At 59.4% G+C, this 26,143-nt stretch overlaps 8 protein-coding genes across 8 annotated transcripts; 5 read left to right on the top strand and 3 right to left on the bottom strand.

Moving 5' to 3' along the window:
• Positions 1 to 4,936: 4,936 nt before the first annotated feature.
• On the top strand, positions 4,937 to 5,284 carry A1Q1_03046 (uncharacterized protein; the record flags this gene model as incomplete). Its single annotated transcript, XM_014324275.1, has 1 exon — positions 4,937 to 5,284. The coding sequence occupies one exon, from the start codon at positions 4,937 to 4,939 to the stop codon at positions 5,282 to 5,284; it is 348 nt and encodes a 115-aa protein (XP_014179750.1).
• Positions 5,285 to 5,760: 476 nt separating this feature from the next.
• A1Q1_03045 (uncharacterized protein) lies at positions 5,761 to 8,034 on the bottom strand (the record flags this gene model as incomplete). The annotated part of the gene is made up of 1 exon (XM_014324274.1): positions 5,761 to 8,034. One exon carries the CDS (start codon positions 8,032 to 8,034, stop codon positions 5,761 to 5,763), a length of 2,274 nt encoding a protein of 757 aa, XP_014179749.1.
• A 744-nt stretch (positions 8,035 to 8,778) lies between these two features.
• Positions 8,779 to 9,144, bottom strand: A1Q1_03044 (uncharacterized protein; the record flags this gene model as incomplete). The annotated part of the gene is made up of 1 exon (XM_014324273.1): positions 8,779 to 9,144. The coding sequence occupies one exon, from the start codon at positions 9,142 to 9,144 to the stop codon at positions 8,779 to 8,781; it is 366 nt and encodes a 121-aa protein (XP_014179748.1).
• Positions 9,145 to 13,633: 4,489 nt separating this feature from the next.
• A1Q1_03043 (uncharacterized protein) lies at positions 13,634 to 14,547 on the top strand (the record flags this gene model as incomplete). The annotated part of the gene is made up of 3 exons (XM_014324272.1): positions 13,634 to 13,873; positions 14,029 to 14,151; positions 14,314 to 14,547. 3 exons carry the CDS (start codon positions 13,634 to 13,636, stop codon positions 14,545 to 14,547), a joined length of 597 nt encoding a protein of 198 aa, XP_014179747.1.
• A 994-nt stretch (positions 14,548 to 15,541) lies between these two features.
• A1Q1_03042 (cyclin-dependent protein kinase) lies at positions 15,542 to 17,199 on the top strand (the record flags this gene model as incomplete). The annotated part of the gene is made up of 6 exons (XM_014324271.1): positions 15,542 to 15,558; positions 15,657 to 15,817; positions 15,879 to 16,105; positions 16,196 to 16,267; positions 16,323 to 17,007; positions 17,048 to 17,199. The coding sequence occupies 6 exons, from the start codon at positions 15,542 to 15,544 to the stop codon at positions 17,197 to 17,199; spliced, it is 1,314 nt and encodes a 437-aa protein (XP_014179746.1).
• Positions 17,200 to 17,765: 566 nt separating this feature from the next.
• On the top strand, positions 17,766 to 21,714 carry A1Q1_03041 (uncharacterized protein; the record flags this gene model as incomplete). The annotated part of the gene is made up of 9 exons (XM_014324270.1): positions 17,766 to 18,653; positions 18,848 to 18,994; positions 19,091 to 19,296; positions 19,639 to 19,734; positions 19,799 to 20,009; positions 20,072 to 20,367; positions 20,440 to 20,497; positions 20,558 to 21,318; positions 21,357 to 21,714. The coding sequence occupies 9 exons, from the start codon at positions 17,766 to 17,768 to the stop codon at positions 21,712 to 21,714; spliced, it is 3,021 nt and encodes a 1,006-aa protein (XP_014179745.1).
• A 177-nt stretch (positions 21,715 to 21,891) lies between these two features.
• A1Q1_03040 (uncharacterized protein) lies at positions 21,892 to 24,082 on the bottom strand (the record flags this gene model as incomplete). Its single annotated transcript, XM_014324269.1, has 4 exons — positions 21,892 to 22,670; positions 22,726 to 23,079; positions 23,186 to 23,380; positions 23,515 to 24,082. 4 exons carry the CDS (start codon positions 24,080 to 24,082, stop codon positions 21,892 to 21,894), a joined length of 1,896 nt encoding a protein of 631 aa, XP_014179744.1.
• Positions 24,083 to 25,033: 951 nt separating this feature from the next.
• A1Q1_03039 (phosphomannomutase) lies at positions 25,034 to 26,108 on the top strand (the record flags this gene model as incomplete). The annotated part of the gene is made up of 3 exons (XM_014324268.1): positions 25,034 to 25,253; positions 25,318 to 25,419; positions 25,540 to 26,108. The coding sequence occupies 3 exons, from the start codon at positions 25,034 to 25,036 to the stop codon at positions 26,106 to 26,108; spliced, it is 891 nt and encodes a 296-aa protein (XP_014179743.1).
• Positions 26,109 to 26,143: the final 35 nt, after the last annotated feature.

Below are 26,143 nucleotides of genomic sequence, written 5' to 3'. Positions count from 1 at the left end.
TTCTACTCATGACAGCCCCGAATCAGTATCCATTGTTATACCACGAGAGACCATGTATGCAGTATTAGACTTTGCCGTGAGGCCGCCCCCTCTCCGTGCAGCGCTCGAACTATACCCAACAGGATCGCTCTTTGTTGTTGCTGTCGAAGTTTCACAAGCTCGTCGCATCGGTCGGAGGGATTCAGACCTCACATTTCCGACACTGAGCTAGCACGTGAGAAGCTCACCTTCATCGGCCCACGCATATTTCGCCTGCTGGGTCCACTATGCAGGAGTTTCGACTAGGCTTACAGGTCACTCGTAGTGGACAATCGACGATCTATGACTACGATGGTCAGTACCATTAGCAAGTCAGCCGGCCGTCGGGTGATGGACTAATGAAATCTCACTGAATCGTTCAGTACAGTGAGTCTAGCACGACTAGGAAGTCAACGGCCTCGATAAAGCCCTCTCATTACGGGCGACAAGGATCACAGCTTGCAAACACATGCTTGGCGGCACCTACCGGAACGATCGCATATCATCAAGGTCTCGAAGTTGTTACAAGCTCTCCGGCGACGCGATATGCAGAGGGGGGCATACTATCCGACCCGTTCTATCCGGCCCTGTACCCAAGGGGAGGCTGCTGACGATCTCCTCGACAGAGCCTTCAACATTACTCGACAATTCTCAGTTTCGATCATCCAAGTTGCGAACTTTGCAGCGGCATTTGTTTGCCCACGAAACTAGCATGGTTCAGGGGGACGGAGTGGGGCCGTTTCGGGTGAGGAATGCGGTTCATCCCAGAAGATCTCATGACCAGTCTTGCATCGGCTCATGAACTTTTCTGACTCGCGTGAGCTCACATGACCGTCGCGTCGCGGAGCGGGCCGCACCCGCTCATGTCATGTAGAGGTACGCGTCGTGTCGAGGCCTGGACGCGATCGAGCGGCGGAGAAGCAACCTTGGATGTACTGTTGCAACCTTCATTGCATACGCCGCGGAGGTCTGACGCCGGAAACGTCTCCTGCACAGGTTGGCTTACGAGCTGTGCAGGCGATTTCTAACAGCGAAGACGTTGGAGTCAAGGATCAACGACAAATGCGGTGGCAAGGACAACAACGGCGGAGACGGTCACAGCCGTCACTTACCGTCCAGAGCGCCGAGCAGTTCTGGCGGATCCCACCGGCGCTCGTGACATCGCCGTTGCCACCCATCTGCGCATAGTTGCCACCGAGCGAGTCGCTTCAATCCACTTAAAATCGTCCCATATCGACAACATGGGGGGTAGATTAGCTCTCGGTCCTGTACCGTGACAGCATACCGTCGGCCTGGCGATAACAATGCAAATGACAGAGTTGACACCGGCGAGGCGTAAGTTTGCTCGCGTCGCTTTCAGTGCAGTTCCAGATGCAGCAACGCTGGGAGCAGGAACGGGAGGCACAGGTCGTGATGAGTAATACTCTAAATGGCCCTGTTGCCAGGACGCCGCGATCGTTGCGATCGCTCGAGATCGCTCGATCCGAGCTCGCGAGCTCAGTCCCGGCGGCACGAGCGGCGGCATCGCGGGGCATGGCCGCTGCGGTGCCGTGCCGTCGGGCAGCATGATGACGCCGCTCGATGCCGTCTTACGAATCCAGCGTAAGCTATGCTCGGCGTGACGAGAAGGGTACGAGAGGCAACGCCGGCTGTGCTCCGAGGTCCCGGGGCGCAGGAGGCATTAAGCATTGTCGTGCTGGAATAAGCGTCGCCGTTGCAGGGCGCGTCGCAGGGTAGCAAAGGCACCGGCGCATAAGCTGCGTTAGACTCTCGATCTCGTCGTGCAACAGTGGACCCGAACAGTGAGCGAGATGTAAGTGGTGAGTTAACTGCAAAGTTGGCGGGACCTGGTCTAGCAGTAAGCGTGCTGGGCCTGGTGGACCTGGCACCGGGCCTGGCGATGGACCTGACGATGAGCGTGGTGGGCGTGAAGTTTAGGTGTGAGTGCGGTGTCCAAGTGGTGCCAGCGGTGTCATTGTTGCCCGCCTGGCCAGGTCCCACTTACCGTCGCGGTGGTGAGAAGGTCGCGACTGCGTTAAGCGTAGTTGTTGCCGACATGCCAGACAATGTCTCGGGCTGTTCTGAAGTGAGTGTGCGACGTCGCAACTCCCATCGGGATTGTGAGTCTATGAGCGTTTCGTTAAAGAAGTGGTCACGAGTGGAGCAAACTGAGCTTGTCGAGGGATTGCGGAGCTTGGACAGCTAATCGAGACATGAAGAAGCTTGGTCTCAACCGAATCGAGACGATGCGACGGTCCACGCATCCGGACATGGTACCGGGTTCCTTGTAAAGCTTGTGAGTTTTGCAGAGTTACACTTTCGTGCGAAGCTGGCAAGTGGAGCAGTTCGCTAGTCCCAGAGTCTGTCGCTTGTTTCCCTTAGTTCCTGGCCCTGTCCGAACCAGAAGACGGATTGTCGCGCTGGAATCACCACGATGCCGAGAGAGCGTTACGTACGTTCCGCGGAGAAAGTGTTTCACTGGAAAGCATGTGCGTCAGCTGGCACGAGCTCCGAGCCAGCATGCTTAAGGGAAGGTTGTTTCAAACTAACTATAAGCCTAATCTGGGACTTGCGTTCTTCTGTAGACGTCTTCTGCACATCTCTGCGAACAACGACGACAAAGTTCAATCGCATACATTCTCTTGTCATCCGGGCCTGCCCGGGCCTGATACAAGCCTTGGGGCAGGAGAACAGGAGACAGAGTTGCCCACACCGCAGTGGAGCCGCTGAACTGATGCGTGCGGGGATCAGTGGGAATCAGACCCCTCGTTGAGCGGGCGTCGTACGCAGACTGACTCTTACACTCTCTCGATTCCAGGCAACCAAGGTACATTGCAGATATGGTCCGAGGAATCGGTTGCCACCGGCGCAGCTAGACCTCACGTAACTCTCTCCCATCGTTTCCGTCGACCGAGCGAGCGGGCCGGAGGGGAGTTTGGTGGCCGCGGGGCAGACTCGCGCAGCTCACACGAAACACTTAAAGTCTCCCAGCTCTCAACGGTGTTCCCCAGAAAATTATTCCGAATTATTTTGGAAATCGTTATCATATCTCTCGTTCCCCTCGGCTTCGGCTCGATCGGGACCGTCCTGTCCCGCAGGCCGCACCGACATTCTCAGCTACCTTGGTAACAACAGTGGAGCCGCACTTTCCTGGAACAAGGTTGCCTTAGTGCGCATTAGTGCGCTGCTTAATGTCCTCCTCCGCTGCTCATGTGCGTTCGGAGGCCGACCTCGGCAACAGGCTCTCGGCGTGGTGCAGTCTGCGACGACTCCGGGACTCCAGCAAACGAGGTCGTTTTCGAATTCGGCACGGGCTCTGCTGACTGCGTCGCCCTCCCGTCTTTGAGCGCAGATGTCTCCCGCCTACATTCGAGCAGCAACAGCGTCAAGCTTCGCAGTGGCTGTCACGGGTACAGACAACTCGTCTGTCAAGATCCGTGCAACTTCCAGCGAATCGGGGATTATTGTTGCTCTGCAGGGAGTGAGAAAGTTAACCTTCGTTGGCACCAAGCTTGTGCGGTCGAATCTCACTCTTGCGCTCCTCGAGACTGGGTAACACCGCGTCATAGATCCCGATCAGCGTTCGGTTACCTTCGGTCGAAACTGACTGCTGGGACTGGCTGGCCCGTTGCTGTGTTCCGGAGAACTCAATAACAGTGTGCTGACGTCGTTGAGTCCGCCACTCTGGCGCCCTGCTACACGAAACGAAGACGGGCCGTTTGCAGAGCTTGCGCACGTAAGGGTCAGTGTACTGCATAAAGCTGCGTATTGCGGGCGCACCCGTGACAGTTGTCTCCTTGCGGAGAACGTGGCTTCGGGACTTGGGTCGTTATCACAGAGATGGGAGGAGCATTCACCGCCATAGCGAACCTACGCGGCCTCTTCCTCCCGTCCATCAACGACTCGGAGGATATGGCCACAGCTTCCATCGTAGTCAAGACATCACTAGCGTGCACTAGTCCACTTTCATAACATGGCTCCGCAGAGCTACAAAGTCCTTGCAGTCGTCTGCCTGCGTCATGCGTGTCGAAGTGCCGAAATCCAGGCTGTCAGAGAGGCGAGTTGAGCGGGGCAGACGGAGAGGGGGGGAGGCGGTATGCTTAATCGTGAAACGCACCCTGACACTTGCTTGCCCCGGATCTGTGTTTTCTTCCAGATTTCTAGTCAGACGTCATATCATATCCAGTCTCAGTGTAGTGCATGTCTCACCTGTGACCGCATATGTGGGACCAGCGGCAGTGTCCAAGCACCCAGCGGAGTGCGCAGAATACCCACACTTAGTGCGAGTTCAGAACGCTGCTCGGCCGGCAGGTATCCCTTCTCGCCCCTCTGGTTATTCGTGGTACTCCCTCGGCATCGGCGAGGATATAACGGAACGTGAGGCAGGAGCTTGCGCACGTTGTCAGTCATGCGCCCGCCATGCGCCCGTCTGCTCGGCAACTCGCGCCAACTTGGATAGCCACATCCGCCCCTGCCGACGTCGCAACCGGGGCCGGTCGCCGCCGGTCGCCGATCACCGGCTCGGCCCCGAATACACAATGTTGCTCCGAGGCTAAGAGGGGCGGGCTTCGCGGGCTTCGCGGGCTTTCGCGGGGTTTGCAGATCGGAAGTTGAACCCGACTCGGCGGGTCTCCATGGGCTTGCCACACGCTATTCTGAGCCTCTTTATGTCTGGGTGGTTCCACGGTTGGGCTCTGACTCCCACATTTCCTCCTCCTCTTCGTACGGAAGTCGTCAGTCAAAAGACATCACTTTCCATCCCACTGCGCATATCTTGCACTAGTCTGTTGTGTATCCAAGGCTCTCTCCTCTGACTTGTCCGACTGTGTATATCCAGAGCAGATCGAGAACTGGGTGCAAGCAAGACAGTGGGGTGGGGTGTATGCTGCGGATCCCGGGACATCTCACGCATTACGGCATGTCTTCGCCCCGCACTTCCGTATTCCGGCACCGATACGCCCCTCCCCTCAACCTCGGTGCGACATTCAGCTCTGGTCTCAGAGACATGAGACATCCTCTTTGCATGCGAGCAGTCTTCTGGAATTCTGGAGCTAGCGGAGACACTAGCGGAAACCCAATTGTGCCCGCCTTGCCTCCTCATCTCCACTCTACGGCGGCGATGCCAGAGCCGACGCCAGACTACGGAACACAGCTTCGCAGACAAGGTGTAAGACATACGAGACATGCGAGACATTCCCGCCCCGAGCACTCTTCGCTCGGATCACAGCCAGTGAACAACCACGAGGCGAGCCATGATGTCACCTGACCGACTATGCGCCGAGGCCGTTTCGGATCTGCCGTCAACCTGGCGTCAGCTGGTCGTTAGAGACTGCGCTTCCCTCCTCGCGTCCCGTTCTAGAGCCTCAGACGCTGCGCCCCCCTCGTTTCGCGACCCTCTCGGAAGCAGTTTCATGCATTACGCTAGGCTACGGAAACTATGAACAAGGAGAGTGTACAGAGAGAGTGAGAGTCCTCGGGACGGATCGATACAGATACAAGTTTTCGGGTTGAGGAGCGTCCTTAGGGTGTTGTAGGATTGAGGGGTTTTGAGTCTATCTGGAAGGAGAAGGGGTATCGAGGGGATCACTTGGGTATACGGCAGGCGGGTACGAATATAGAATGGAAGATGTCACTGGAGATCGGACAGGGATACAGTTGGGCTTTGGCGATGACACAGGAGCGAGTGAGACAACGATGCGACAATGGAAGCGACAGGAAGCGACGGAACAGCACAGAAGAGGCTTAGCCCATCATGCGGGCCTTGCACGCATCGCGCTTGGCGCGGTGGCGCAGCAGCGCATCAGAGCGCGCAAAGTTCTGCCCGCAGTCGGTGCACAGGAAGCTCTTCTCGTTGCGGTGTGTCGTCGCGACGTGACGGTCGCGGTCGTGCTTGCGGACGAAGCGGGCGTCACACTCGGGGTCGGCCTCGCACTTGAATGGGCGGTAGCCGACGTGAGTGCGGACGTGCGAGTCAACGGCACTCTTGCGCATGAACACGCGCATGTTGACGCCGGCGCACTCGTCAAAGCAGCACTTGAAGTACTTGCTTTGCTTCTCAGCGGCCTTGTTGTACTCAGTCCCGATCGCGTAGCAGAAGCGGAAGCACGCGTCCACGACGTTCTCGTCCGTGGCGTACATGAGCCGCTCCGTGAGCGCGTCAAGCTCTGGGTTGGGAATTAGAGTTCCGTGTGCAGTCATCGTGAAGGCGTTCCGGAATTCCTCCACCGTCACGGGAACAAGGGGCACGGGCGGCTCCTCGGGCACCGCAGCCATGGAACCGTCACCGTGCAGGAGAGCGTCACTCTTCCCGGCCATGATCGCAGCCGCAGCTGCCGGGTCAAGTGAGTTGACCCTGGACTTGACCTTGCCCTTGGGACCCGGCTTCAAGCACATACCGACACGCTTAGTGACGGTACGCTTGCGTGGCGGCGAAGTCGGCATCGGCGCCATGAAGTGCTGCTGCCCGATGGGGTCAGCGTACTGGCCCATGACCACGCCCTGGTGCGTGTAGGTGGCGACCGGGGGCGGCGGCGGAAGCGCAGTGGTGCCGAACACCTGTGAGGCGCGGACCATATTCTGGCCGTGCGCCTGCGGGACCGACGATGACCGAAGCATGGATGCAACGCTGGAGCCCATGTTGAAGGCGAGCTCCGAGTCGGATGAACGGCGAACGTGGGGAGGCTGGATGGGGCGGCCCATGCCGAGATTGACGCCGTCATGCATCTGTTGCATGTGCATCTGCTGCTGTTGTTGATGCATCTGCTGGATGGTGGCGGCGTTCTGGGTGGGCAGCTGCGCCACCTGCATGGTGGGTGTCGGAATGCCATTGATGGACGAGTGCCTGGAGTGCGAGTGATGCGGGAGACCCGGAACTTGGACGGTTGGGACCGTGTTGGGGAGCGAGTGTGCCTGCACCAACGGCGAGTGCTGCTGCATCAATGGCGACTTGACGACCTGGACACCGGTGCCTGGAGCAGAGACAGACGTCGGGATAGGAGGGAGGTCCTGGGCAGACTGGGGGTAGAACTCCATCTGCTGCTGCTGTTGCGGCTGCTGCTGGTTCTGGTTCTGGTGCTGGTCGGCGTTGATGGGCATCCACTGGACGTGCGGGGGCGCAGAGCTCGGCGCCTCGGGGATGGTGGCAAGATTGCTGTACCCGTACGAGCGGCCAGGAACTGCCGTTTGAGGCATGACGGGTGTAATAGGAGTTGGCAGGGGTTGGCTATTCGGTGGCACCGCCGTGTTGAATGAGTTAGGGTGCTGCGCCATCGCAGGAGCCGACAGCGGCGCCATGATGGGCGATGCAGCCGTCAGGAAGGGCGAGCTCTGCGCGGAGAGCGACCCGCTCATGTCGTTGGGGCCAACGATCGGTCCGGTCGACAGCGACCGCTGGAAGGTGCGACCGCCGTTGATCGGGTTGTAAACAGGGATGTGGAGCTCGGGCAGCGAGCCCTGGCGCCTCAGCTTCTTGGACGACATCGTCGAGGCGGTGTCGATTTCGCTGTACTTGCGCACATGGCCGCGGCGAGAGGGAGTGCTCATCTCCGGGTACTCATGCACAATGTTGATTGTTGGCGGGTTGAACGCTGGCGGCTGGCAAGCAGGCATCTCACGAGGGAGGGCAGCCTCGGACCACATAGGGGAGATGTCGGCGGTTGCCTCCTTGAGACGGGTCGGGTCGATCGAGGAGGATGTAGGGTCAAAGGTGGTAGAGGGGAGGTTGGGAGTCTCGAGCGACGATCCACGGGAGGAGGGGCTGCCAGAGCCGAGGACAGACTCGAAAGAGAGGTTGAGCCATTCGGAGCTGTTGGAGGTGTTTGCGAGATCGGCGCCGTTAAAGCCGTTCGGGTCAAACGTCGGCGAGCCGTCGCCGGAGTACTGCTCGAGCTGCTGCTGCTGGTCGTGGACCATGGACTTGGGGACCATCGGCCGGGCGGGAGAGTCGGCGGCGGTGGTGAACCTCTTCATCAAGTCGTCGAGGTCGAAGTTGTCGGCGGTCTCTACACCGGACAACATGACTGCAGTGGTGTAAGCAGGTGGCGGCGGTAAACACAAGGTGCGAGTGGATGCAGTGGGATGGACGGATGGAGGGAAAGGAAGCAATGGAGTGTTTGGAAGAATGATGTTGGTTGTTTGTTTGTTGTGTTGTGGGAGTGTGTGCGAGTGTGAATGAGAAGAAAAAGAAAAGCAGCCGCCAAAAAGATGGTCACTTACCTGACATGTTTGGTGTGTTTGGTATGGGTGGGTGACGGTGTATGTGGTGGATGTGATTATGGATTGGGAGCGAGAATGACAAAGTTCTAGCAACCGTCGTCTGACGACCTTGAGCAGCGTCGAGCCAGAGTTGTGGCCAGGGGATGAATGTGTTTGGGAGCACAAGGGGTAAGAGGTGTACGAATGGAGTAAGGTAACGGGGGAGTGTGACTGCAAGTGTATGTCGTATGAGCCACGGCGAGGAATACACTTGGCTCCTTGAGCCAATTGAGCAGCTACGGAGAGCGCAGCGGCAGGCGGAAGTACGGTTCAGGGGCAGACCTGGAACGGTCTAGACTGAGGGGGATGGTGAGGATGTCTCCGAAAGTGATGAGAGAGGGAGATGAGATGTTGAGATGGTGGACAGCGATCTTGTGGATGCAATGTTTGTTGGTTGCTGGATTGCACCCAGGCTGGGCCGGTGGAGGAGATCTCGGGCGGGGATCGGGGGGGATGGCCCAAGGAAGTAAACAAGTCACTCGCGCTCTGCCCGGTGGAGGGCCAGGGCTAGGGCAAGGGCCGGTGGAGGTCGGCTTGGGTGAGGTATGCTGGTCCAGTTTTCGAAACTGGGTCGTTTTCGGTGGGACCGATAGCGGGCGATGATGTTGCGTCGACGAGCTCGATCTTTTCTTTCGAACAAAGGACAGGAGGGATATATATACTCTCGGGATGCAGCAGATGATCGCGGATAGCCCAGAGCGGTGATGTCAAGACAGCAGGTAGAGTTGCGACCGGCCCAAACCATGTTGCCAGTCTAGACGACACATCTACCGCAGGGCTTTCAGGCATCTCAGGCGGGTCGACTCCGGAACCAGGGGCAGACGACTGCGACGGGCGCACGACCCGAGACGCTACACCTTGGGTTATGACCATGCCGTACACCCTTGCCTAGTACGAAACACTGACCGCCGCCGACTCTCTTGCATCCGGAACACATACATGCAGCCCTTGCAGCAGCCCACCTTGCAGCAGCAGACCTGGCAGACCTGATGCATGACGCTGTCCGGGAGCCTGGCCAGTTTCCCCAGGCAGCACCACTCGTTTCACCGGCAACCCCTGCGAGGGAGCCTGCGATCCCCTTCATCCTGTCATCTTGTCTCGCCTGTCCCCGCCGAGCTCCCAGATTTCTGTGCTTCGGCGCGCTCACTGCTCCAAAATTTCCCCTACCTTGAGCCCTTCCCAGCCGGCTGAGGGGCTCTGTAACGTTGCTCTAGTGCATAGCTCAGCTGAATGCATCCCTGCAGTACAAGTCACTGCGCCTGCGCTGGCAGTACTGAATGTTGAGTTACAGTTCTACAGCGCCGTGTATTCAGCGGCTCAGGCGGTTGCGCGATTTACATTCTAGCGCCGCTCCGATGGCCCAGTCCTCTACCCAGTCATGTCCAGTCCTACGCGATCCTGCGCCCCATCGCAGCATCTCTCACAGCTCACAGGGACTACGCTCACGCTCATGCGGTCGTAACCTGCGGCATGTGGCAGCCGTAGTGCAGAAGTCTCGTGCGGCCGAGGCTTGCATCCGAGGGATACCGAGACCGGCCCGTCGCCCGTTGCGCCCGTTGCCCATGGCCAGCCAACTCGCAAGCCTAAGTCTGCTAATCTGCAGGCAGGAGCAAGGGAAGTAATGAACCCGGCTGCAGGTGTTCTCGTCAGCGCGTCAGCTGTCCGGGCGACCCAATGTTTCCAAGGTTCGGAGCTCTCGTCATGCATCGATAGTGTGTAGTCAGGGCGCACGCAGCTTGCTCGCAGGGCCGCAGGGCAAGGCCCGATGACGGCGCCGTCACCTGGCCACCTGGCCACTTGGCGCACTGCCGCGTTGCCGCACTGACGCCAGAATGAGGATCGAGGAGGGATCGACATGGGACCTGCCCGATCCGGTCATCGCACTAGCGTCGCTGCCTCGCCGGCTCGCCTGGTGGCGCCAAGGTCCGCAGGGCCGTGAAGGGAGCATCACGGCCAACCTTGTTCAAAGTTGGCCTGCGAACATTTACGAACAGCAGTCTTAGATTGCTTCTGGCAGCTGGCAGCTGACTACGTACGTACGGTACCTACGTTGAGACCGAATATGCACCGAGACGAGGTGAATAATCTCCTACCTCGGGAGGAAGGGTATGCATGCATGTTCGTTGCTGTGCAAGGCGGCAAAGCCGTGCGTCCGGCCCCGTCAACGATCACGGCCTTGCAAGCATGCCGGCGCTCAGGCCCTGCTCACCGATGATAGACCCTTGGCGAGTTCAGGAAAAACGAAGCCAGGACCAGTGCGCCAGATTCCAACGACCAACGTGCGGCAGCCGCCATGCGCAACCATGCGAGCGAGCCGGTCCTGGATCCCTGCTAGGGCCTGGCTAATCTGGCGTTTAAGCAGGTCATCTCTCACCGGGTTATCCTGACACTATCCAGCGCCGATAATTCACTTAATTACCATAGCCTCCTCAACACCTGCTGCAATCATCCAAGTGCACGTTGGTTACTGCCAAGCTCGTCAGACCAACAACTAGCGGCTCCTGGTAGCTTAGCGAGACCTCTAGTCTATCGCGCCAAATGCAATTTTCGCACCTGCGCTCATGAGCAGATCTGAATACGCTTCACGCGCTGCACGCGCAATCATGCAATCCGTGCGATTCATGCGACGCGCGACGCCGACGTTACAGAGTGACGCTTGGCATTCATTCTACGGCTGCAATCTGATTATGACTCGCTTCGGCTGATCTTTGGGGAACATGGGAGCCGCGCAACATGTGCCCGTGTGCAACTGTGAACCTGCGCGGTCACGGCTCACGGAGCTGAGTCCGCTATGCTCCGACTCGCCTGCTGCGATCGCTTGGGGACAGCTCGCAGCAACAACTTGGTAACATTTGTCCTTCCGAGAGTGGGTATTCGGAACATTCATGCTCATGCCAAATGCGTCCAAGCATCGATACGCATTCCAGGCTGCGTCATTAGCGAACACTACAGCGCTTCGCGCTTCCGGTATACTCTTAATGTGCGGGCTGCGGTATTGGAGCGCGTGTTTCAGCACCGATGCTGGAAGGAGGTTAATGACGGTCGTTCGACAGAGGAAACTTCGGCCGTGCAGAGTTAGTATGAAGTGCTCGGTGCCGTAGCCGTTGTCCAGGTGTCGCCGAGTCGACGACAGCGGTGGGCCTGGTGGGCCTGGGATGAGGATGATCGAGAGCAAGAGGGAGGTACCGGCAGACTGCCTCGTGCCTGGGTGCCTTCCCGAAGCGTTGTTTTCCTTTCTTCGAGTGTCATGTCTCGCGTCTCGCAGTTGTTCTGGCTTCTCGTACGCTGTGATCAACCTGCTTGATACGTACCTGCGACACGAGACGACGAGCACGGCCCGCCGACGCCCACATTAAGATTCCAAGCTAGTTTGGCTCAAGCTGTCAGCGCTCCACAAGAAATTCCCGATGCTCCCGAATCTAACGACTTGATTGAACTTTGCATCTCCCCTTGGATCCCACTGCCTCACACCAGTGGAAGATGCCAGGCAAAGCAGCAGCGCAACAGTGCAGTGGTGGTTGTCGCGGTGCGACTTCCCATACCGTCATTAATCATCACGCTCGGGTCTGCCGTACGAGGCCGACCAAAGCTGCCGGCGCGGTTACGTTGTCGGTGCAAGCTTAAAGTGGGCGTGCGTACGTCTCGCGACCGCTCTGGTGACGACCGGAGTATCCACGGAATGGACTCTGTGAGGTAAACCGTTGCCAGGCTGTTCAGGGCTAGACTGGATCAAGGGCGTCGCACTGCCTGCCGAGAGCCAGAGCTGTTGACTGGAGTCAGGCAGAGTCGGGCCAGATCGAGTGATCCCATGACCTCACAGTCGATCAAAGTCGCCGCGTACGCCGCATCGTAACCAGCGACTTTCTTCTGGCGACCGGCGCGACCGGAGAATGCGGAGAAAGATCTCGGGTTGCCAGGACGGAAGTAGGAACTTGGCCTGTTAGTCTGTCTCGGTGCCAAGACACCTGCTCCCTCGTGCCCTGGCATTCTGCCATGAGCGCCAGTCAGTGCGCCGCGTGCCCACCCTCCGTACACCGCATGGATGAATGTCAATGCTGGGGCACATGTTCAGGAGCGCATTACGCATGAGTGCCAGGGTCTCTCGGCCCAGGAATGTCCAAACAGTCGAACAGGCACCTCGTGGCGAAGTCTATGCGCCTGAGACTGCCGGACGCTCTGTTCCTTACGCTCACTTCTGTGATCTGATTGCTCGATGGCCCGGTCACAGGGCGAGATGGGAGCTTAAGCTGTGAGTCCGCCGAGGAGTGACGGAAGGGCAAGAGGTGGGAGTGGCAAGCGATGGCAAGCAGCGGCACGCACGCAGTGAGGCAGCAGCGGCAGGCGGCATTGACCCGGGGGGTCCTCAACAGCCAAAGGGGCAAATGTTTCGGGAGCAATCTTGTTTCCACCTCTTCCCTCTTCACGAATCCTCTCCTCACCAACTGAGTGAGGTCATCGTCTTCCTCATGGCTGGCATCGATTCAAACGTAACCAGAACAAGGATGCCTCGGACCCGAACAGCGCCGCACCATCGAGTCCCCCGCACCTGGCGGGCGGCGGACTGACGTTATCGCGCCCGACCTAGCTGCTCCGCAACCTCGGATGTAACGACCACGGGCAGCGGAGGCGGCGGGCAAGCGCTCGGGTTGCTATCGGGCTTTGCTGCGCACGCACAGCTGTGCGGTGGTGGTTCTCAGCAAACGTGCAAGCAACCTTGGCGCCGGGATATGATCTCTATGATCCCGTCCAGGAGAGGACTCCAAATCTCGCTTAGTGAGCTGTGGGCGTCCATCTGCCGAACTCATGCCGGAGCCCGAGGTCCCATCGGAGGCCGAACGGAGGCCGTTCACAAGGCGACCATGGCCGAGTAGGCAATCGCGGACACCGGATCGTGACGAAAGGTTCATGTCCGCCATTGCTGCTCGACCCACCCAGACGTCCTTCCTCATCAACGTCACAGGACCTCTCAACCCTGGCAGAGCCGCACCCACATTCTCCCTCTTCCCTGGCATCGCTGGACCGAGATCCCGGAATCCGTGCCTGGTCGAACAGCTAAACAGGCATTAGCTTTTCTCGCCTTAATGCTCATTTGCCCTGCTTCCTAATGCCCCGATCTCAGAGATCTCATGGAGATGCAAGACAACTCCGTGCTCCACGTGGACATTGGCCAAGATAGTTTCCCACGGCGGGCAAAGGTGCGGCCAAAGCGCAGTCGCGGCTCGTCTAAATCCCACGCTCTGACAGGCCGTGACGGGCGGGTGAGTCGGCATCAACACCCGGACGTGGGCCCCACCCCCAGGTTCCCCGCACTCAACTCTTTCAAACTCTTGTCCACCCCCTCACCCTTTCAACGCATCCATCCATGTCCTCCTCCCACGACCCCGTCATCGACCCCAGCCTACGCGACCTACCCCCGCCAACGAGGGGAATGAAACGCAAAGCCGCTGCCGCCGCCAAGGCGTCCCCCGCGCCCTCTGCGGGCGGGAGAGTGACGCGCCGCTCGGCCAAAGAGCAGCCTGCTCCCCTTCAACCACCCGAGCCGGCGCGCGGAGAGGAGGAGAACCTCATCGGGTACGGACGGAATAGGGAGGCATCGACTACGGTGAGTTTGCTGATGCGCTGATCGGCGTGAAGGCTTGGGAACAGGATGGAGGAAGGGCGTACACGTGTTTCGATCACCCGCTAAAGGAGTCCACGGATGCCTTCCTCGTCTTCCTCCAAGTCTCTAATCAGTGATGGTCATTAACAACACTGCAGAAACGCTCGAGACGAAGGTCACCGGATCACCAGGCCGAGTGGTCGCACTCGGGTCCACTCGGGGGGATTGAGAACCTCGCGGCGGCGGCCGCTTACCAGTCCAACCCGCCCTCAACGACGCCTGTGAGTCATCGTCTTCCTTATTCCTTCTTATTGCGGATTATGTTCTCTGGCCTCTGTGTCTCGTGTGGACTTATCCACAGGGTCTGAGAAAGGTTCGGGCTCAGTCTCGACGAGTAGCTCGCGCTAGCTCTGATACTTGCACGATTCTAAGCTAACCCGCAGCCCTCGACGACGGCGCCGCCGACAACGTACCCTTATCCGTTCGGCCTCACGCCATACCGGTATCCGTGTCTGACGCCCCATTTGCCGCAACCGCCCCCTGGAGATCCTGCGAACCCTCACTTCCGCGCGTTCGATCCCGCTGAGGCGGAGGCGTTCCATCAGAGCCTCGTGCAGAACAACCACGCGTACAGCACGCTGGCGTCGTATCTCGACGACGAAAAGGAGAAGGCGTAGAGAGGACCGTGTAAGATAGCAAGCAGCTTTAGAAGAGCGAGGAAGACTGCCCATCCATGCCGTATACCCCCTTAATGACTTCCGACTCCTGTTGGGGGCGCCAATCGGGCGCTGAGCGCAGGCGTCCCTGGTTGTAGCAGACCGAGCTGTTGGACCTCCATATGCTGAACAGATGTACACATGTTAACGAGCGATGCGTAACCGAGCACGTCTGTGGGCGTGCGTAGCGAAGCCGGTCGGCGTTCCCACTGATCGAGGCAGGTGCCGTTCCAATTGGCCGCATGTGCATTAAGCTCACGGTGACTAGGTGACGAAGATATAGGTGCCACAGGCAGCCAGGCACGTTGGCTGCAAATGTCGATCGGACACAGAAGAGTGGGTGGGTGTTTCCCGACACGGCGGAAACCACCTTCAAGGTCATCCACAACGTCGAGTACAGGCTGCAGAATGGTGGTAGAAACGCATGCATAGTTACTCCGATGCTCGCTGCAGCATGCAAGGGTCAAGAGGTTGAAAGATCTGCGTGGATTCAGTGCTGCGCCATCGGACGTCATGTAACGGGATCAATTGGCCCGAACGCCATAATGAAGCGAGTTCCCGGCCAGTGTCTAGTGCACGTTCTCTGTCCACCAACCCATTCACGTCCACCCTTCCCTCCCTCCATCTTTCACCTCACCTCTTCCACCTTCCTTGCCCGGCGCTCGACACGCATCCTCGCCCACCCCCCGCTGCTGCCCATCCGCGAGTGCCGAAGACCCCGCCGCGATCCCCGTCATCCACCACATACATTACGACGCTTGACATATTTTAATCTCGGACACTTGCCGGAACCTGGCCGATATCCACCATGTGAGTCTGGACGGCACCGCGTCGCGCGAGCGGTATCTGCTCAGACGAGTTGTTTGGGCTGGCAGTTGCGCCCCTCTGCTAAGGTTGTTGGTGCGGCGAATCGATGCGCGCGCGCGATTTGCGGTCAGCGCAACGCATCCGCACCATGCGCCGCATTCCGTGGTCGCTACTCAGGCCCTACGGCCCTGTGTTATGTGCACCACTAATGCACTGGGGCTTTCCGAAGCTGAAAATCGCCTCGAATGTAGCTGACATCACAGGAACTACGTCCAGCTCGAGAAACTGGGAGAAGGAACGTACGCGACGGTGTACAAGGGACGATCGCGGACGACATCGGAGATCGTTGCGCTGAAGGAGATCCACCTCGACGCCGAGGAGGGAACGCCCAGCACGGCCATCCGAGAGATTAGTCTGATGAAGGGTGAGTTGTTGTGGGAACCGGCGCTCCCGGCGCTAGGCTAGCCTGTAATGGGTCCGGGCAGCTGTCCGACGGTATCGGCCAGCTAGCCACACTGTTGCCGGAGCTAACAAAGCAGAGCTCAAGCACGTCAACATTGTCCGCCTCCACGATGTCATCCACACCGAGTCCAAGCTCGTCCTCATCTTCGAATACTGCGAACAGGACCTGAAGCGCTACATGGACACGCACGGAGATCGCGGCGCCCTTCCCCTCAACACCGTCAAGCACTTCACCTATCAGCTGCTGAACGTGAGAGCTTCGATGGATTCGTATAGCTGACCGCAGGGTATTGCCTTCTGTCACGCCAACCGGGTTCTCCACCGTGATCTCAAGCCGCAGAACCTGCTGATCAACCGCCGCGGAGAGCTTAAGATCGGTGACTTTGGTCTCGCCCGTGCCTTCGGCGTTCCGGTGAACACTTTCAGTAACGAGGTGAGTTATGTATCCCGTTTGCACTAACTCTCAGGTTGTCACTCTGTGGTACCGTGCTCCGGACGTGCTTCTCGGATCACGAACGTACAGCACATCCATCGACATCTGGAGTGTGGGATGTATCTTCGCGGAGATGATTACGGGATACCCGCTCTTCCGTGGTCGCGACAACAACGACCAGCTGGTCCAGATCATGAAGATTGTCGGCACGCCGAGCGACGCGACGCTGCAGCAGATCAAGATGAACAGCCCGGAGATCCAGATCAAGCAGCCGCTTAGCAAGCACCCGAAGCAGCCCCTTCACGCGATCGTTCCGAAAGCGCCGCGTGACGCGATCAACCTCCTCGAGCACCTGCTCCAGTTCGAGCCTAACAGGCGGTACGACGCGAACGAGGCCCTTGCCCACCCGTACTTCACCGCCGGCCCGATCTCGCCCGCTGTTCCTCCCGGAGTCGCTTCGGGTGCTGCCTCGCTCGCGCTCCCCCCGCGGGTCGCTGCTCGTGCGTCCCAGGCATCTGCCGCCGTTCAGGCGCAGCAGGCCCAGGCCGCTCTTCAGGCGCAGCAGGCGGCCGCCAACCAGGCTGCGCAGGCTCAGGCTGCTGCCGCCCAGGCAGCTGCTCAGCAGGCGCATGCCCAGGCTCAGATGGCTCAGCAGACGTACAACATGATGGTCCAGCAGCACCAGTCAGGACAGGGACAGCAGGCCGGTCCATACTACGGTGAGTAGCTTTGGTGTTTTCGTTTGTAGCTGACACGCAGACCCGATGCAGGCGCAGGCGCAGGCTCACGCCGCTGTGCAGGCTCAGCAGGCTCACGCCGCCGCTCTGCAGCAGCACGCTCAGTACGCTCAGCAGCAGGTCCACCAGGCCCAGCAGCAGGGGCACTACATGAACCCCGATGGACGGTACTAGGGCTACTACTCCGAGGCTTGCGCGCCGCACCCCATCGCCATTCCCAACTGCGGGGGAAGCGGATGCGGCGCGTGCCGGTGGTGCCGCTGGGAGCAATGGAGCGGCCAGCCGGGCAAGCCGAGTCCGCGGGCTCAGCACGGTTACTTCGTGCAGCCTGCTGGATTCGGATGGTGAACTAGTACCGTGTTATTGTCGAGGGAGAGGAGGGATGTGGGGGATGAGCCCACAGAGAGAACCAGAAACCCTCAGATAGAGTCGCTTGTTAATTACGGATAGATAGATTATCGTGTCACATAGGTATCGGCTTGGTGTATGAATTCACATATGTCTTACCCGGTGCGGAGCTGCTCGTGGAAACAGTTATGCATAACCAGTTGCGATGGAGTTGCAGTTAGGTGATCATCGGTGAATGTCTTCCTTTCGTCCAGTCCTTTCCATGATGTCAGTGCTGGGTGCCACGTGGGATCACGTGACTTCACCACAAACTCGAGCAAGGCGCACTGAAATCATCGAACGCCATAACAGGCCAACAACAAGACTCATCACATCCACCGACACCGGCCGCCATGTTCTCGTCTCCGGCCCGACCGACCCCACGGCGGGGTCTTCGGATGCGCGAGTCGCTCTCTCGCTCCGCATTCGACAATGCGAGCGTCCAGACCCGCTCCCGACTCGGCAGTGTGCGTCAGCTGTCGCCCGCCTCGTCTGGAGGAGAATCGACCCGAACAGTCCGCCATCAGGACAATGATGAGGTGTACTGGTCGCGGGACGAGCGGCACTCTGTTATCTCGAACGGTCCTCTGCCGTCCGAGGTGAGCAATCTCGTCAACGACCCGGACTTCGACTTCATCGTCGAGGGCGCGACGGGGCAGATCGACTCTGGCTCTGGTTTCGCGCTCGTCTCGACGCCGACGCGCTGCTTCGCCTGGAACTACGCCAAGAAGACGCACTCGAGCCCCACCGTCTACACCTTCCCGACCCCGATTCCCTCTCGCAGCCACCTGCCCAACATCCCGCCTGCGCTTGCAGCGTTCTACGGCGCGCGCGCTGCCGAGCCGGGCCTCGTCCTTGTTAGCGCCACGGGCGAGGTCAGGTTGTGGGAGAGCATGTCCCTCGCGCTCGCCAACGTGCAGCGGTTCCAGTCCATTGAGCTCCCGCTCGGCAGTGACGACTTCGCCGAGCACATCTACCGCCTCGACGACGCTAACTTCGTCGTCACGACGACGAGCTCGGCAGCCTTCCGCCTCTCCGTCGTCAACCACGGTGGCCGCCTCGTGCCGACTGCGCAGCCCTTCACCCGCCCCGGAGGACTCTTCAACCGCGCTAGCCCCATCATCTTCGACAGCTCGGAGCGCACTGGTATCGTTGCTGTGACGCCCGTGCCGGGCGGCGTCTGCCTGCTCGGCAAGAGCACGCTCCAGGCGTGGGAGATCGGACCGGACGGTTATGCGAAGGTAAGCTAGTCGTTGCTAGGAGGTAGCTAACCTCAGCTTGTGCACGAATTCAGCCTACACGATGCCATCGGGTCTTCGCTCTTCGACGACGACGGCTCATGGCAGTCTGGCAACCTGCACGTCGAGCTTAACGACCTCGTCGCTACTGGGTGAGTGTCAATCGCTTGCCATGCTAACTCATCAGTCCCGGACAGTTTGCCACGCTTGTGTCCTACTCCCGCAACTCGGGGTCGTCGGACCACTCGCGTTCGCACAACAGCCACTCCATCGTTCTCTTTGACTTCAACGCCTCGACGAACACGGTCACGATCGACAAGATTGTCCAAATCTCGTACCTGGCTGTGAGTAGCTGTGCTTGCCGTAATAGAAGCTGATCGCAGCACTCTGATCCGCGCATGCTCGATGTGCCGCGCCTCTATGTTCCTAACGGGACCAAGATGGCGTTTGTGCACTTCGCCGATGCCATTGTCATGGCATCCCTCTCGAACGTTCCCTACGAGGACACTGTTCGGCTGAAGGACTCGAGGAACCTCTTCCTCGGCGCTGGAAACGGTCGCAGTGGCGCTTCCCTCGTCGCCATGGCGCGGCTAGGCGGCATCATGACCATCGACGTCTACGCCGGATCCGCCCAGGCTCCCAGGCTGTGAGTTGATATCGTTCGTGAGAGAACTAACTCCAGGTCGTCTGCGGCTTCGGCCACTGCCGGTCTCAAGACGAAGATTGAGCAGACCGTCTTCTTCGGTGACCGCAGCAACAACCCGCTCACGTTCAACCTTCCCCCGGGTTTCAAGGGTGACCTCGCTGAGGCGGCTGAAGCAGTCTCCTCCGAGATCGTCTCCTCTAGTGAGCTTGAATTTGCGATCTGCAGCTGACACACAGGCTCCCCTTACCTCCCGACGATCTACGAGGTCCGACCACAGCTGACTGACCGTCGCTCCCGCCTGGGCGCTCTGATGCAGTTCATCCACGCGAACGGTGTGCTCAGCCTGATTCCCCAGGACTCGCGCCGGCGCCTGGAGAGCCACGCTGAAAAGATCAAGGCGGCGATCGACCTCTGGGACTACCAGAACCGACTGATGGAGTGAGTTTCTTTTCTTGTGCTTGGTGCTAACTCTCAGCAAACTGAACACGCGGTCGCCGCAAAGTCTGCTCGCCGACTCGATCCAGATCTTGATGAACCAGCTGGGTGTTGGTGCCGGTGACGAGGACGTCGTGCGGTTGTTCTTCCGCACGCAGGTTCTGCGCCTCGACCGCCTGCTCGAGATCGTGTTCCAGACGTTCCAGGCCGCGATTCAGGCTGCGGGCCAGAACACTGATCTGTCCGACTGGATTCTCGAAGCGAACCGCATCTTCATCGTGAGTTACTTCGTACGTGCTGAGGAACTAACGGCCAGACTGCTTTACGGAGTGCCACCCAGGTGCGCGATGCGGACACGACCGTCTACCAGGTCGACCGGGAACGACCCTCTGTCGAGTTATGGACTGCCTCTGACGCTATCATCGACGATCTCGACGCCCTGTACTCTGCGACGCAGCGCCTTATCAAGGACCGCACGCGCCAGATGGGTAGTGTCGTCGATGAGCCGGCGCCGCAGAACGCCAGCACCCAGCTTGCCCGCCAGCAGCGCGACCAGGCCACGCTCAAGATGCAGATGGCCCAGCTCGCTGCTGCGCTGTGCGAGAACATGGAGGACAAGCTGCGCACAAACGCCACGTGAGTTAGCTTCGGCGCGGTTGATAACTGACAAACAGTCTCCAGTTAAACGGTGTTGCTGACGCTACCGAGGGCCTCGCCCTCGCCAAGCGCTGGGACGACCTCAAGCCTCGAATCATCCGCCCGCTCGGTAAGCTACACCCGTCGATGTAGTAGCTGACCATCAGTCGACATTGACCGCGTCTCTGAGGCCTACGCCCTCGCGGAGCACCACCGCGACTTCCCGACGCTCGTGTACCTGACTCACAACTCCGCCTCGTCTGAGGGACCGGCAAGAATAGAGATGTACATTGAGAAGTACGGACAGGACTTTGCCTTCGTGCTGTACCAGTGGTACATCGACCAGGGCAAGCTGTACGACCTCCTGTCCCAGGACGAGGTGTACGGACGACTGCTCAGTGCCTTCTTCGCGGCGCACCCGCACCCGGAACTGTCGTGGATCCACTCGATCGCGATTAAGGACTACGGTGGTGCCGCGACGGCTCTCCAGGCCGTGGAGGAGGACACAACGTCGCTTGCGCAGAAGCATCTGCAGGCGAGTCTCGGCAAGCTCGCGGCCGTCGCGGACGGCAAGGCGCGTGGCCAGACGTTGCAGATTGAGGAGCTCGACGACAGCCTCGACCTGATCAACACGGAGAACGCGCTGCGGGAGCACATCAACGAGACCGCGCCCGGAAGCGGGCACCCGAAGAAGGCGAATGCGAAGAAGTACGTCGCCGGACTCAAGCTGTCGTACCCCGCGTTCGAGCAGGTGCTTGAGCGTCAGGTCGGCGCGCTGCTGGACGGTGACGCGCTCGACGTAGAGGGTCTCGTCGACGTTCTCACGCTGACGATGGGACGGGATGACGACGCTGCGATCGCGCTCGAGCGTCTCGCACACGCACCTCTTCCCGAGGGACGGAAGCAGGTCGCGCTGATCTCGACCTGGCGCAGGGTGTACACGCACGATGAGTGAGTTGACGTGGCAACGGTCGCAAACTAACGAACAGCTGGGCGAACTTGACGAAGACGGCGGGACGGAGTGAGGAGGCGCAGCGCAACCTGCAGCGGCAGACGGCGACGTACCGCACTCTGCGGGCGCTGAAAGAGCTTCCCGACCAGCTTCCGTCGAGCTTCACGAGCCTCAGCCCGAAGATTGCGGCCCAGCCTCCGCTCATGGAGGAGATCAAGGCGCGCTTCCCTGAGCTTCCCAACAGCGCACACGAGGCTCTCATGGCCGACCATGAGGCTGAGATTGAGGCGCTACAGAAGGGCGTAAGCGACGGGCTCGCCGAGGGCGTCAAGGCGATCACGGAGCTGGTGGACTCGGACATGCAGCAGGACGCTGAGGGCGATGTCTCCATGTGAGGGTAGGCGAGCGGAGCGAGCCAGAGTATCTTAGACACGAAGTGACAGACGCGATTAGAGTAATGGGGATGAGCCTGCAAGATATCGAACGATGATGCATAATGTAACAAGGACATGTGTGTGGCCCGAGTGGCGACTCTATAGATGTTTTGGGTGGATACAGGCCCGCTTCAGCGGTTACGCGGGGATCTTGACGCGCCACGCGGACATGGGGAGCGCCATAAGTTTCTTGATAGTGGGCAGGATGTGGTACAGCAGCAGCAGTGCCGAGACGGACATGCACGCAAACGTCATGACAAAGTATCCGTCGCGCTTGATGTTGCACGTGCCCTTGCTGACGCTGCACGCCTCCTTGCCCGCCTCGGTCGTGCACTCTGCGCCCGTGATCGAGCACGCCGAAACAGTGAGGAGGTCCACCAACCTCAGAATAATCGGCTTCGGCCAGGTGCCGCCCAGGTTGCTAACCGTGTTCAGCAAGGTCATGTACGTGCCGCCAATGAGGGGGTCGGCAATCTGCGTGTGGAACGCCGTGATGCCGACAAACTGGATCGTGTTGGTCACACTCGTCATGAGGATGGTCGCGATCACGAGGCTGAAATACCCAGACCCAACCTGTCCCGAGCTCGGGTACAGCCACACGACACACGCGGCGATGAAGGCCATGGCGAGACGCGCCCAGAAGGCGCCAACCCAGACCTTCAGCACGCCCGTGGCCGCCGCCTGTCGCGTCTGCTGGGCTGAGAGCGGGTGTCGGTGCTCATTATTTGACTGGGAGGGGCGAGACCACTTGGCGGCCAGCCAGCCGACGATCATCTGCGCGGGAAAGTCGAGCAAGGACGCGACGGCGAGGTCCTCGCGCGAGAGACCCTTCTCGAGCAACTTGAGCTGCGTCACGGATTCGTTGACCTGGAAGCCAAATTTGGCGATGAGGAGAATGAAAAGGAAGGATTGGATGTCTTGTTGCGTCAGCTAAACGCGCGGAGATACAGCAGAGGGGGAGGCACGACTCACTCTTCAGGCTGACGATGCTCCACATGACGCGGTAGACCTTCTTCACGTCCAGGTCTGGGTCCGTGGCACTGACGGGGTCCTCGGTCTTGAAGAAGACGAGCCAGACGGTCACGACAAGGTAGATCAGGCCCCAGAACTTCATGTAAGGCCCGAGTGTGACGAGGGGCACGTCGGCGGGCACGCTGCGGAAGTAGCGGTTCGCAAAGTCGACGCTGTTCAGGGCCAAGAAGACGGTGAACGCGAGTGCCGAGCCGATCCCGAGTCCTATCGTCTGCGCTGTGCTCGCGTAGCTTAAATTCGGCGGCGAGAGGAGCGTCAGCGCCCATCCGTCGACGGCAATGTCCTGCGTCGCTGCTGCCAGAATCAGCGAGCCGAACATCATGGTCAAGAAATTGATGTTGATGTCGCCCTTCAGCCAGGTCTCGACGCGGGCGCCGATGAACCACAACATCAAGCCTACGAGCGCCTGCACCGGCACGATCCAGGATTTGCGCCGGCCCCATTTCGGAACGAAGATGGCGTCGACTATCGGCGACCATAGAAGCTTGAGACTGTACGGCCACGTTGAAAGCGCGAACACGGCCAGCTTTGAGTAGGACAGGTGCGCCTTGAGTAAGAACGGGAGCGTGCCGAACGTCAGGCCCAGGGGGATGCCCTGCAGCAGGTCTATACGTTAGCACTGAATGGTTCTCATGAGGAAAGTAGGAAAGGGATAGTCCTTTTGTAGGACTTGTCCAGTGGAAGAAATGGACTGCGGATAAGGGATCCCAGATCCTTCGGCTAACTCACAAAGCACGATAAGGAGCGCAAACGCCTGCTGGTCACGCTTGGACTTGAGCCCGCTCTCCTCCTTCACGCCCAGGTCGAGCTTCTCGTAGTGGCCCGATTCTCCCTTTGCGCGGCGGCGGGGTGTCGTGCCGCCCGACTCGAGCTCGAGCGAGCTCCCCTCCCCGCCGATCAGGAGACCCTTCTCCTCGAGGTCGTCCAGGTCCTCATTGCGCCCGCGCACAGAGGCGGGGTTCAGCATCGCGTCCGTCGCCTCGAGCTCGAGCTGTAGCTGTTCGTCGTCGGCTGGGCTGCTCGGGGTTACAGTCGGAGGGGACGGGGTCGATGCAGGCGATGTGGTGTGCTGGGATGTAGGCGATGTTGAAATTCCGGACGTGTCAGCCAGCGATGATCCCAGCCGGTCAGGCCGATGACCTGGCTCAGGGTGGCGCCCCGGCCCGTCTGTCGCGGGTTGCGTTGGGTGGCAATCGACTGGGAGCAGACTAAGGTTTGTCACTGCCCTGGTTTTGAGCACGGACGGGCGCGACTTCCGCGCTCTGAGACGAAGACTGTTCGGCGTGCTTGCAGTCATGCTTAAAAGACTTGTCGGTGGCAAGAACAACTGCATCGGGGTGTGTACTAACTATTTAGCTTGGAGGTTCATGCCATGTAGTGAAGTCATAAACCTGCTGCGGTCACTGAACCGGCGGCAATTAATGCGCATTAGTCAGCGAAGACACAGTCCAAAGCCCGAGGCCACAGTGACACGTCGTAGCCTGGGCCGGCATTCCACGAGCGCACTACCCCGCCACGTCGATGCGCGGACGTGGAGAACGTGCTCGGCCTAAACTGCTTGATAATGATAGACTGCCCTGTGATCGATTCGGAGACCGCACCCGCACACACATTCGGAACTGTTCTGCGAGGAGATATCCACGTGGGCGTCGTCAAGCAAACTCAGAGATCTGAGCATATGGAAGCATAAATGGTTCCTGGACTGCTTCTATACACTGACAAGTGTCGCTCTCTGCCCGCATGCTGTGTGTCGATTGCGATGCAGAGCCGTAGGCACGAATAGACAAATAAAGAATCTTGGACATTGCCTCCCAGCAATATACGGCAGAAGTCACAACGAACGTTCGCGCACGCCTAAATGGGGTGACCCACGTGATTGGTCTGCAACTCGCGCCTAAAGCGGTCCACTGGAGCAGGGTGATCCCTGAGGTACGAGGGCGCCACGACGTGTTTACGTGTCATGGCGATCGACGGTCCCGTCGAAAGGGTGCAAGGACGAGGAATCGAGGAGGACATCGAGGGTTCGAACCCGACGGGGCGGGGAAGGGTCGTGTTCTGCCTCGACCAGATGGGGTAGCTACCACAAATGTCAGAAATCTTAATCTCACCTTTATCTCCTCGGTCGTGTCCTCGATCTTTCACATTTCTCCTTGACTTCTTCCTCTCCGTCATTTTCAGTGTTCTTCGCCGGACCACTTCATCTTTCTCACTCCCAACCCGCTTCCTCACAAGAGCAATCGCCGCCAAAATGTCCTTCCCCGCCGGTGTCAAGCCCTTCGCGGAGCGCCAGTTCCCCCAGACCATCTGCATGTTCGACGTCGACGGCACCCTCTCCCCCGCCCGTCTCTCGGCCTCCCCCGAGATGCTCGAGACTCTCAAGAAGCTCCGCGAGAAGTGCGCCATCGCCTTTGTCGGCGGCTCGGACCTCAAGAAGATCGCCGAGCAGCTCTGCCCCGACGGCGGTAACGGTGAGTGCCGATTGCTGCGGGCACGTAAGAAGCTGGAGGATGGAAAGCGTGCTGTGCCACGTAGCTCTGTCTTATCGTGCAGTGCATGGGACCCCGGGCATTCCGATGGTCGTGCTGCGCCAACAAGCCGGGTACCAACGAGACGCCCAGCGAGCTGCGCAGACACGTTTGACATTCCTTACCAACTCGTCGACAAGGCGAAGTTGTGACGTGGCTGCATTGAGCCGGACCTCTGCCTCCAGCACGATTCGCAGTTACCCATATTGCGATCTCTAACTGACGGCAGTCCTCGACCTGTTCGATTATGGCTTCGCTGAGAACGGACTCACCGCCTACAAGCTGGGTCAGGAGCTCCCCCCTGCTTCGTTCATCGGTCACGTTGGCGAGGAGCCGTACAAGAAGCTCGTCAACTACATCCTCCGCTACCTGTCCGAGGTCGACTGCCCCGTCAAGCGCGGCACCTTTGTCGAGTTCCGCAAGGGCATGATCAACGTCTCGCCCGTCGGCCGTAACGCCTCCACGCAGGAGCGCAACGACTTTGAGGCCTTCGACAAGCAGACCGGAACGCGCGCCAAGATGGTCGAGGCGCTGCAGAAGGAGTTTGCGGACCTGAACCTGACGTACTCGATCGGCGGCCAGATCTCGTTCGACGTCTTCCCCAAGGGCTGGGACAAGACCTATGCTCTCGGCCGCATCGCGGACGACGGCTACGACCAGATCCACTTCTTTGGCGACAAGACTTACAAGGGCGGAAACGACTATGAGATCTACACCGACGACCGCACCATCGGCCACGCCGTTACGTGCCCCGAGGACACGATCAGGGACCTCAACGAGCTCTTCCTCTCCAAGTAAAGCAAATATATAGAGTGTAATACGGACTTTCGATG

Source organism: Trichosporon asahii (genome assembly GCF_000293215.1).
Source record: "Trichosporon asahii var. asahii CBS 2479 unplaced genomic scaffold scaffold00051, whole genome shotgun sequence".
Lineage (NCBI taxonomy): Eukaryota > Fungi > Basidiomycota > Tremellomycetes > Trichosporonales > Trichosporonaceae > Trichosporon > Trichosporon asahii.
Note: the sequence above shows the minus strand (reverse complement) of the source record. Positions and strands in the feature narration are given on the sequence as shown.